Source organism: Somniosus microcephalus, chromosome 14, assembly GCF_052327205.1.
Source record: "Somniosus microcephalus isolate GS21.2 chromosome 14, FLI_Smic_1.0, whole genome shotgun sequence".
In the NCBI taxonomy this organism is placed as follows: Eukaryota; Metazoa; Chordata; class Chondrichthyes; order Squaliformes; family Somniosidae; genus Somniosus; species Somniosus microcephalus.
Window position 1 is genome coordinate 105,963,221 of NC_141000.1, and position 12,392 is coordinate 105,975,612.

Below are 12,392 nucleotides of genomic sequence, written 5' to 3' on the forward strand. Positions count from 1 at the left end.
ATAAAACAGACTGTAAAAGCTTCTATAGGTATGTAAAAAGGAAAAGAGGAGTGAAAATAAGGAAATAGCAGAGAAATTAAACAAATACGGAAGACGACGCAAAAAACTTCCCGGAAATAGTGGCGAACCAAGGGTCCAGCGAGAATGAGGAACTGAAAGAAATTAGTAAAAAAAAAGTACTGGAGAAATTAATGGGACTGAAAGCCGATAAATCCCCATGACCTGATGCCACCTCTTTCAAAACCCATGGATGTAGGCCTATAGAGATAGTGGATGCATTCGTTGTCATCTTCCAAAATTCCATTGATTCTAGAACAGTTCCCGCAGATTAGAAGGCAGCACATGTAACCCCATTATTTAAGGAGGGACAGAGAAAACGGGGCACTACAGGCCAGTTAGCCGGACATCAGTAGCAGGCAAAATGCTAGAATCTATTATTAGGGACGTGGTAATAGGGCACTTAGAAAATATGATTGGGCAGTCAACACAGATTTACGAAAGGGAAATAGTGTTTGCCAAATCTATTAAGAGTTTTTTGAGGTTGTAACTAGCAGAATAGATAAGGGGGAAACGGGTGGGTGTGGTGTATTTGGATTTTCAGAAGGCATTTGATAAGGTGCCACACAAGAGGTTATTAAATAAAGTTAGGGCTCATGGGATTGAGGGCAACATACTAGCATGGATTGAGGATTGGTTAACCGACAGAAAACAGAGTAGGAATAAGCAGGTCATTTTCGGGTTGGCAGGCTGTAACTAGTGGGGTACCGCAAGGATCAGTGTAGGGCCTCAGCTAGTCACAATCTACATCAAGGATTTGGATGAGGGGACCAAATGCAAAATATCCAAGTTTGCTGATGATACAAAGCTGGGTGGGAATGTAAGTTGTGAGGAGGATGCAAAGAGGCTTCAAGGGGATATAGACAGGCTAAGTGAATGGGCAAGAACATGGCAAATGGAATATAATGTGGAGAAATGGGAAGTTATCAACTTTGGTAGGAAAAATAGAAAGAGTATTTTTGAAATGGAGATTGGGAAATGTTGGTGTTCAGAGGGACCTGGGTGCCCTTGTACATGAATCACTGAAAGTTAGCATGCAGGTACAGCAAGCAATTAGGAAAGCAAATGGTATGTTGGCCTTTTTTACAAGAGGATTTGGGTATAAGAATAAAGGCATCTTACTGCAATTATATTAGGGCCCTGGTGAGAACACCTGGAGTATTGTAGACAGTTTTGGCCTCCTTACCTCGCCATATAGCGAGTACAATGAAGGTTCACCAGACTGGTTGCTGAGATGGGGGGATTGTCCTATGAGGAGAGATTGAGTAGACTAGGCCGAAATTCGAGTTTAAAAGAATGAGAAGTGATCTCATTGAAACATACAAAATTCTTACAGGGCTTGAAAGGGTTGATGCAGGGAGGATGTTTCCCCTGGCTGGGGAGTCTAGAACCAGGGGTCACAGTCTCAGAATACGGGGTCGGCCATTTAGGTCTGAGATGAGGAGAAATTTCTTCACGGAGGGTGGTGAATCTTTGGAATTCTCTACCCCAGAGGGCTGTGGAGGCTCAGTCGTTGAGTGTATTTAAGACAGAGCGATAGATTTTTGGATATTAAGGGAATCGAGGGATATAGGGATCGGGCAGGAAAGTGGAGATGAGGTAGAAAATCAGCCATGATCTTATTGAATGGCGGAGCAGGCTCAAAGGGCCAAATGGCCTACTCCTGCTCCTATTTTTTAATGTTATGTTCAGAAATAGCACAGTCCTGGGAGTGGGCTGCACACCTACAGTATATCACAAGGGATTACACAACACACAAGCTGCACCATTCTCAAAGATACTGAAGTCAAATTCTTCATGATCCCAATCTAAGCCAAATAGCCTTTATTACAAGCCGAATAATTTCTTCCAGAGGGAGTCAAAATCAGAGTGTGCTGCACATGTTTATCTATTGCAAGACCACGACGAGCAAGGCCTGAATGTAGGCCAGTAGCTACCCTCCAGACAGCTGGGAGCGGAGGAGCTTCACAGCAAATATTCCTGAAGCAGAAAAATCGCGCAAGGTAACATTTTACAAAGTCAAAGCAACGCAAGTAACATTTGGTATTCCACAAAGTACTTACCCCCAAAAGCTGTCGGAAACTGAGCCATGCTTCCTTTAATTTTACCTAGTCAGCAGATGCCTGGAATAGATTAGTAATTATTAGCTGATTGAACAGATCCTGAAGCTTACACTATGTTATACAACAGATGTAATTTAAAACTGGATGCAATTCCATCTCCCAGATGAAGTGCTGGATACAAAATTCTACAATGATTCATTATTTGCACATCATTGCGTTTCGTTGTATTGCACTGTAAATTCCCAAGTGGACCACAAATTTAATAGAATGCTTGTTTCAGCATATTCCTGCTGGAAATAAGCAAATACACCAGGAATGTGGATTACTTCAACTAAAACACGCGACACCATCCTAATTTCAGCCTCAAAAGCACTATTACACCAGGGTTGCAGTTCCACTTTCCAACCTACCCTTGCATCTTCTGAATAAGAATGTCAATTAGTATCAATAGGCAAAGGCTGTAGGCAAAGTACTGGTCCAAAAGCAAGATACTGCGGATGCTGGAAATCTGAAATAAAAACAGAAAATGCTGGAAATACTCAACAGGTCAGGCAGCATCTGTGGAGAGAGAGTTAATGTTTCAGGTCGATGACCTTTTGTCAGAATTGGAAAAAAAAGTTAGAGATATAGCAGATTTTAAGCAAGTGCAAGGGGAAGGTCGGCGAGGGGCTGGAAGGCAAGGGGAAGGTCGGCGAGGGGCTGGAAGGCAAGGGGAAGGTCGGCGAGGGGCTGGAAGGCAAGGGGAAGGTCGGCGAGGGGCTGGAAGGCAAGGGGAAGGTCGGCGAGGGGCTGGAAGGCAAGGGGAAGGTCGGCGAGGGGCTGGAAGGCAAGGGGAAGGTCGGCGAGGGGCTGGAAGGCAAGGGGAAGGTCGGCGAGGGGCTGGAAGGCAAGGGGAAGGTCGGCGAGGGGCTGGAAGGCAAGGGGAAGGTCGGCGAGGGGCTGGAAGGCAAGGGGAAGGTCGGCGAGGGGCTGGAAGGCAAGGGGAAGGTCGGCGAGGGGCTGGAAGGCAAGGGGAAGGTCGGCGAGGGGCTGGAAGGCAAGGGGAAGGTCGGCGAGGGGCTGGAAGGCAAGGGGAAGGTCGGCGAGGGGCTGGAAGGCAAGGGGAAGGTCGGCGAGGGGCTGGAAGGCAAGGGGAAGGTCGGCGAGGGGCTGGAAGGCAAGGGGAAGGTCGGCGAGGGGCTGGAAGGCAAGGGGAAGGTCGGCGAGGGGCTGGAAGGCAAGGGGAAGGTCGGCGAGGGGCTGGAAGGCAAGGGGAAGGTCGGCGAGGGGCTGGAAGGCAAGGGGAAGGTCGGCGAGGGGCTGGAAGGCAAGGGGGAGGTCGGCGAGGGGCTGGAAGGCAAGGGGGGAAGGTCGGCGAGGGGCTGGAAGGCAAGGGGGGGGAAGGTCGGCGAGGGGCTGGAAGGCAAGGGGGAAGGTCGGCGAGGGGCTGGAAGGCAAGGGGAAGGTCGGCGAGGGGCTGGAAGGGAAGTGTGATTAAATGACAAACGGTACGATTGTACAAAGCAAAAGGAGATGGTAATGGGACAAGAAACAAAAAAGACGAGTCTAGATGAGATGTAAATGGGAATGGCAGAATCATCAACAGCTGCCATGTGAAAAAATAGAAGCCGAGGTTATAGTCTGAAATTGTTGAACTCTATGTTGAGTCCAGAAGGCTGCAAAGTGCCTAATCGAAAGATGAGGTGTTGTTCCTTGAGCTTGCGTTGAGCTTCGTTGGAACAGTGCAAGAGGCCGAGGACAGAGGACAGAGCGAGAGTGGAGCGGAGAATTAAAGTGACAGGCGACCGGAAGCTGGAGACCAAAAGTACTGGCAACTGGATTGAGACTGCCCATCTCACCACTCAGGTCTCCATCGGGACTGCATTCAAACCCAATTCTGAAGCGAGAATAAACAGCACCAATGGCAAAGTTCTTCTGCATAGACATCATTCTTCACCAACTCTCAGACTGCACAACCAAACAATCCAACAGTGATTACCCAATCACAGCCTCTGTCAGACCACCAACAAATGCTCATCTGGATTCAGCCAAAGGTTGATGTGCAAGCCAAGACACATCCATTTCTCTTCCTTCCCCCCCACCCCCAAGCAACCAATCCTACTGGCTGGTCACCTAGTTTCCAATAAATCCTAAACTCACCAAGACTGAAAGCTTAACAGTAAATGTTGGAATTTTAATCCAGGACTAATTCTGTGTAAGAGTAAATCTGTAAGCTGTACACCAATTTACTGAAAGATGCTTTTCTTTCCACTATTAAGATACATTTTCTAAACTGCAGTTCTCACACTGTCTTCTTTAAAGAGCATTTCCATTGAGCAAAGAAAGAGTAATGTAATGCATATATCGTCCAAATTATTGAAACAAACAAACAGTCAGGTCGCACTCCAACTATATTTTGCTTATAGTCTCAAGGTCCAGAAAACATGCCTTCTCTAGGATCTGTATATTACACTTGGCCCTTCGAGCCTGCTTCACCATTCATTAAGATCATGGCTGATCTTCTACCTCAACCTCCCACACTATCCCCATATCGCTTAGTATCCAAAAATCTATCAATCTCTGTCTTGAATATCGTCAACGACTGAGCCTCCACAACCCTCTGGGGTAGAGAATTCCAAAGATTCACCACCCTCAGTGAAGGAATTTCTCCTCATTTCAGTCCTTCATGGCTGGCCCCTTATCCTGAGACTATGTCCTCCAATTCTGGAGTCTCCAGCCAGGGGAAACATTCTCCCAGCATCTTCCCCATCAAGCCCTGTAAGAATTTTATATGCCTCAATTACAGTCGGTATTTACTACATTGCTCTGAAAGGGGTACTGTTGGTGTTTTTGTAGTTTGGGGGAGGGGGGGGGAGGACGACCCCGAGAGAAACCTCTGCCAAAAACTATGTTGAACAACTGGGAAGAAAGGGCAAAGACAAGAAACAAGTCGCTGCAACATTAGTCTACTACAGTTCAAACAGTGCTCGTTTTTACATTGTCACCATCGGAAAAAAAAAAAGGTCTGAGGTGCCATGGGTTGAAGAGTAGAATGACGGAATGATATAACACAGGAGGCCGCCATTTGGCCCATCTTGAAATTTAGATCTTGGGGGAAGTTAACAGAGCTGGATTGGAAAATATTGTTGGGGGTCAAAACTTGGGAGGAGAATTGGTAAACTTTTAAATGCACAATGCAAAAATTAAAGTTAATGTATACCACTGGGTAAGAAACAGTAATGGGGGAAATCGGCAGTGGCAATTAAGAAGGTCATGCAAGGAATGAGGGGTCCTCAAATTTAGATCTTCAGCGATAGAGAAAAATGGAATAAAGATTGTTGAAAAACTGGTTAGGCAAGCACAATGAAGAGATTAGGATTGCAGTGAACATAAAAAAAAGGGCTTGTAAGTATGTGGAGTAAACACAGTCAAGAAGCAGTTAGTTTTAGAAAGGTACAGAGCAGGATGTGCATCAGGAATCTGGAAAACAGCAGATCGCTGGAACATTATCTTTGCATCAAGAAACCGATGGCTCTCCTTGAAATGAAAGTTGATTTTCCCAGGAAATAAGGACATTTTCAGGACAATAGCCATTACTGATAAGGAAGTTATGGAAAGATTGATAACACTAAAAGGGGATAAGTCCACAAGACCGGATGGCCTGCACACAAAAAGGTACCGAAGGAAATAGCCACTGAAATGAGTCATTCTGGCAGGGATCTTTGATGAATCATTAGAATCAAAGGGCTGGAAAAAAAGAGGAACATAGCAAAGGCATTGTGAAACTCCGACAGATATTAAGTCATCAGAGCAATTCACCTTGGCCTTTATTAAGAGGATTTGAGTACAAGACGTCTTACTGCAATTATATAGGGCCCTGGTGAGACCACACCTGGAGTATTGTGTACAGTTTTAGTCTCCTTACCCAAGGAAGGATATACTTGCCACAGAGGAAGTGCAACAAAGGTTCACCGGACTGGTTCCTGGGATGGGGAGATTGTTCTATGAAGAGATTGAGTAGACTAGGCCTATATTCTCTAGAGTTTAGATGAATGAGGCGCGATCTCGTTGAAACATACAAAATTCTTAGTGCTCGACAGGGTAAACGCAGGAAGGAGGTTTCCCCTGGCTGGGGAGTCTAGAACCGGGGGGGGGGGGGGGGGGGGGGTCAGTCTCAGAATAAGGGGTCGGCCATTTAGGACTGAGATGAGGACAAATTTCTTCACACGGGGGGTGGTGAATCTTTGGGATTCTCTACCCAAGAGGGCTGTGGAGGCTCAGTCATTGAGTATATTCAGGACAGAGATCGATAGACTTTTGAATATTAAGGGAATCAGGGGATATGGGGATAGTGCAGGAAAGTGGAGAGGAGATAGAAGATCAGCCATGATCTTACTGAATGGTAGAGCAGGCACGAAGGGCCAAATGGCCTACTCCTGCTCCTATTTCTTATGTTCTTATGTTACCATGGCTTTATGGGGTGGGGTAAAGAGGGAGGAGAGCATGTTCATACAAACCTGTTCGAATTCTTTCAGAAGGTATTGAAGCTTGCAAATAAAACAAAATTATTTACTTTTAAAAAATTCATTCCGGTATGTGGACGTCACTGGCAAGGCCAGCATTTATTGCCCATCCCAAATTGCCCTCGAGAAGGTGGTAGTGAGCTGGCACCTTGAAACGCTGCAGTCAGTGCGGTGAAGGTACTCCCACAGTGCTGTTAGGGAGGGAGTTCGAGGATTTTGACCCAGCGACGATGAAGGAACGGCGATATATTTCCAAGTCAGGATGATGTGTGACTTAGAGGTGGTGGTGTTCCCATGTGCCTGCTGCCCTTGTCCTTCAAGGTGGTAGAGGTCGCAGGTTTGGGAGGTGCGGTCGAAGAAGCCTTGGCAAGTTGCTGCAGTGCATCTTGTAGAGGGTACACACTGCACTTACCTGGACGTCAGCAAGGCTTTTGCTACAATACTTTATAGGATGATTGGCTCAGAACATAAAAAAGCAGAGAATAGGTAGGCAGCACATGACTAGTGGGGTGCTTCAGCTCGTCTATCAAATGGGCAACGAGACAACATTTACAGATATCAAGGTTTGGGGGAGGGAAGAGAGACAAGTGTTTCAAGCAAGAGTAGGCTGATGAGATGCAATAAATTGGCAAGTTGGGCTGAGAAATAGCAAGTGAAATGTCAAGTGAAACGTGAGGAGACTTGGGAATAAGCACGAAGTATAAACTGAAATGATTTAGTCTACAGGACACAGCACAGGAAAACCATTTAGGGGAATTGAGCAGGTTGCTGAAACCACTTGCACAGTTCTCGTGAACAGTAAAGACGGCAAAAATAGGATCTTGGGACCCATCGCATAAATCACAGGATGTGATACTGACCCTGTACAGAGCATTATTAGTTCATCTCCATATTCTGACTAATCAGATCCAACTAATTCACAGCAAGGGTGTGAGTATTTGGAATGATTGCCCAGGGAGGTGATCGAGACCGACAGCATTACTGATTTTAAGAAAATCAGGTGAGGGATGTAAGTAGGGAGATGCAACACCTGCCCTTTCACTTCCTTTCTTCCCACAGTCCAGGGCCTCCAAACAGCAATTTACTTGCACTTGCAATTTAGTATACTGTATTCACTGCTCACGATGCAGTCTCCTCTACATTGGGAAAACCAAACCCAGATTGGGTGACCGCTTTACAAAACACCTCCATTTGGCACGCAAGTGTGATCCCAAGCTTCCGGTTATCTGTCACTTTAATTCTCTGCTCCACTCCCACTCTGACCTCGGCCTCTTGCACTGTTCCAATGAAGCTCAGCGTAAGCTCGAGGAACAGCACCTCATCTTTCGATTAGGCACTTTACAGCCTTCTGGATATAACATCGAGTTCAACAATTTCAGACTATAACCTCTGCCCCTATTTTTTCCACATGGCAGCTGTTGATTCTGTCATTTCCATTTACACCTCTGCTAGAATCACCTCTCGTTTCTTTACGAGTCCCATTACCATCTTTTGCTTTGTACAATCATCCGTTTAATCTTTTAATCGCTCCTGCCTTCCACCCGATTACAGACCTTCCCTTTTGTTCTTTCCTGCCCTCCCCACTTGCTTAAAATCTGGTACATCTCTAACTTTTTCCAGTTCTGACGATGGGTCATCGACCTGAAAGGTTAACTCGGTTTCTCTCTCCACAGATGCTGCCTGACCTGCTGAGTATTTCCAGCATTTTCTGTTTTTATTTCAGGTTTCCAGCATCTGCCAGATTTTGCTTTTGTATTAGTGTGCATATGCATTTCCTAGAACACTTGGGAGGAAGTATATTCTGCTGAAATGTCATGCTTTTAAATATTCTAAAAAAGGAAACACCTTATATAGTTACCAGCATCTCAGCTATGCAGTGCCACGTGATTTTATACTTCGTAATGGTGAACGTAATGGTCGACCTACCATTCCTTTCCATGTTGCCCCATTAGGGGAGCTCTAGACAAAATGACTGCCCAACCAGGAGTTCAACAAATGGCCTCCAAGACCCAAGTACACCACCAGCATTTGAAACATTTAGGGAATATGGGGAAATTTAGTTGAAAATACACATTTCAGTTTCAAATACTGCACCAGACCAAGAAAATTCCCCAGATATCCCTTGCTGCAAAAAGGTTTTTTTTTTAATATAAAAGCCTAACGAAGTTACCAGGTGAGTTTTATAATAACTAATTTTACAGTATAACAAAGAAAATCAAGACAAGTCCATATGATGTGAAATCGACAGCCACAAAAAATTCACGATTTTTACCATCAAGTACATAAATATCTGGATTTCTAATTGTAAGACAATTCCAAGATTCAACAGAGATGCAAACTAGTCTGCTTGCCCAGTTTTCAAATGACAGAACCAGAACTTGATCAAAAAGGTCAAGAAATGCTGTCAAATTTGTTTCTGTATTCAAAAGCAAAACATTTCCCCCCCCACCCGACTTAACTCGAGATAAAAAGAATTGCGCCCCAACAATCTATAAAAACGGTCGCATTTATACAGCGCCTTTAACGTAGAAAACGCTTGAACATACTGAACAGGATTAAGAGGGGAAGAGAGCCAACAAAAGGCAAAAAATAGGCACTGTAAATTCAAGCGGTCTGCAAGTTAGGCCTCCAATGAGAATGTAATCAGCATCAATGTAATCACGAGTCACAACTGCAGGAAAAACGACAACGGAGATAGATTAGGAAGAAGATATTTTGAAGCTTTTCTTTCAGTGCAGTCAAGTTCAATGACCGCAAACTTACTGAGTGAGAGAGAACATTTATAGCTTGGCATCGAGGGCGATAATAGTAAACGGAAATTAGAATTGTTGGGGAAAAAATTGATTTTTCTGCTGGAAATTGGTACGGTTAAAAATAAGATTGGGACGAGTAGATAGAAACAGACCATTTCCCAGTGAATAAGGGGTACAGAATCTAAGGACTGAGCAGAAGAAACTTTTTCATATAGATAGAGTTGAGGGGCTGTGGAATGCACTCAGTGATTGAAGCAAAGGCCATGCTAATAGTTAGGAGTACGTTAGACAGGCGGTGAAGGAAACAGATAAAGGAATATCGGAACAAGACATGGCAGTTGCGTAGGATTACGACTACTGATTGTGTGATAAACGCCAACGTGGACTAACTGTTTCCGTATTGTAAATTCTATATAATTCCATGTAATGCATTACTGGCTGCAGAATAACATTCCCTCCAACTCGGCCCCAAAGATTCGCACTCTCTCACCAGTGTGAATTTTCTCAAATTTCTCCTCCGTTCAAAATTTGCCAATGCTGTGAATCATGTAATAGAAACAGCAAGAGTGCTCATGTTACCTTCATTTTAGCCACTCATCACTGCACCATCCGCTGCACGAACTACAAGACATGTCACAATTACTGAAATAACGTTGCGTGCTACGGACAGAGAATATCCTCGGGATTCTCTGGCCTTTGCATTCTTAGCCATGCTGTCGGGAGATGCGAAGTGGATTCTACGTGGTTCGCCACATGAAAATTGGGAGGCAATGACATAAATCGTGCCATTCATGTAGAAAGGACTTAGGAAATATATTGGGCGGCCTGCTGGTGGCGCTGTCCAGGGAGAGTATAAATACTCTGGCACGGGCCCAGCTTGCTCAGGGACATTTTGTAAACAGGAACTAGTGAAGGATAACTAGACTTCCATGTTGTGAAAGTCAATTAAAGCCTTGTTTAATACTCTGACCAAGTGCCTAGTAGTTTTCTTATGTCAGGTGGTGAGAAAGGAGGGCAGAAACCACAGACACCTCGGATTTGCCAACTAAAATTACCATTGGTGAAGTAATTGAAGTGGATCAACCACAGAAAGATGTGCACAGTGCCTTGAAGGAGAGGGAGGGCGGTTTAATCCACCAAAAAATGAGCACTGAGCTATGTGTTCACAATAAAAGCTCAAGTACTTTTACTAGTTTTCAAAAGGTGAATACATCCAATATTTCACACTGTTGCAAAGAACTCTTTGGGACAAAGTTAAGTGCAAAATGCATTTTGAAAAACCACAGGATTTTAGGTTGATCTCGTCATTCACAATGCATAAAATATTGAAGTGCACAACCCCTTAAACAAATTCAACATGAATGGAGATCTTTAACGTCACAGGATCGTAGGCCCCCTCCGTGCCCTCGATTTGAGCAAAACATCAACAGGTTAATTAACTTATAACACATGGTACACAGGAACCATTTCCATTTACTGGGAGTCCAGATTCTTCTCTTGAAAATTAAACTTGAATTTCAATCGGGGGGGGGGGGGGGGGGGGGCGGGGAGATTTCTTATAAAGAGAAATATGCAAATTTCTAGCACTATTTTACTCTGGCTATGTTTTAATACAAGGGAAGGAGGTAGTAAGACAGGTAAGCTTTGGGATAAGACTCCACATGGATAGAGGTGTAAGTGACTCAAAGATCACCCTCTGCTGGAGCAGAGAACAAGCAACAATCCAGCAGGAGTAGAAGATGCACGTGGGGACGTATGCATGGCTGGAGCAGATCACCGATATAGGATAGAGCAAAGACACTAAAAGAGATTGAAGTCTAGAATGAGGACCTTGAAGTTGGTTTCACTCGGGCACAGGAAGCCAGTGAATGGTGGCCAAGGACAGGCATGATGAGTGCACAAAACAGTGATACAGGCTGAGAGTTGTGAAATAGTTGAAATTTGTGAAAGGTGGGGCAGGGAGGCAGTACTATACTGGACTATAAGCATTGAGGCCCTCTTGACCTGATCTTGTTTACATGGTGATTAGAGGTTTGATTGCATTACAGTCTGGGAACACTCCAATCCATCAATTTATGGGCGTAGATGATATACAGCTCAAATCATCAATACACATTTTCCAAATTGGTACTGATATTTGAACAAGTGCAGGCTGCCAACTCGAGACCAATTCTTTATGCAAAGGCTACTCAAAATAAGGCAGGACTCAAATAGTGATTTCCTTTTAACCAACGGTGGGCCAGATATTATGCTCTAATAAATGGCATTACAATTCTCAGAGCCCAAGCAGGCAACACTCAAGGGAATCTCATTTATTTTAGCATATGTCTAGAAATATCCGAGTGTCTGGGCTGGTCATGTCATTTGTGAATTTTAAAACATACTTTACGATCTTATTGAACCCCTCTTAAAAGCAAGTAACTCTTACGATCAAGTAATGGTAGATGCAAGCAGGAGGAACTAAGAGCCACAAGGCAAAGAATGGTTGAAAGATAGAAGAATTTTTAAATCAGGGGAAATATTGGGGGTGAGGAAGACGAAGTCTAATGAGAGAGTTAGGTTTTAAGGAGGGTTTTAAATGAGGGGCGAAGTAGAGGCGAAAAGGTTTAGGGAGGCAATTCCAGAGCTTCGGGCCTAGACAGCTGAAGGTGCGGCCTCTGGTGGGTCGAAGGGACTGGGGGTGAGTGCGCAAGAGGTCAGAGCTGGAAGAACGCAAAGCCCCCGAAGGGTTGTAGGGCTGCAGAAGGTTATAGAGATAAGAGGCGAGGCCATGGAGAGATGTGAATAAAAGGATAGATGAAGGTTTCAACAGCAAATGGACTGAGGCAGGGGTGGAGACCAGCCATGCTGCAATCAAGGGTTAATGGTTCTAGATGTGCAATAGAAAGTTTATGGACAAACTACTAATTATAGTCTGAAACAGTTTATTTAGTTGGTGGAAATTACCAGATATACTCCATAAAGTGGAACTCCCATTTAATGTTATCCAAGAGACAGGCTTTGGAAAGCATTATACA

General features: G+C 44.5%; 1 protein-coding gene across 1 annotated transcript in view; it reads right to left on the reverse strand.

Annotated features, from left to right (window-relative positions):
- itsn1 (intersectin 1 (SH3 domain protein)) overlaps positions 1-12,392 on the reverse strand; it is a 217,055-nt gene that overhangs the window by 163,145 nt on the left and 41,518 nt on the right. The window contains exon 2 of the mRNA XM_086006078.1: positions 2,121-2,180. Within this exon, the coding sequence (XP_085862204.1) occupies positions 2,121-2,148 (28 nt within the window). The 5' untranslated portion in view covers positions 2,149-2,180. The remainder of the gene's footprint in view (positions 1-2,120; positions 2,181-12,392) is intronic.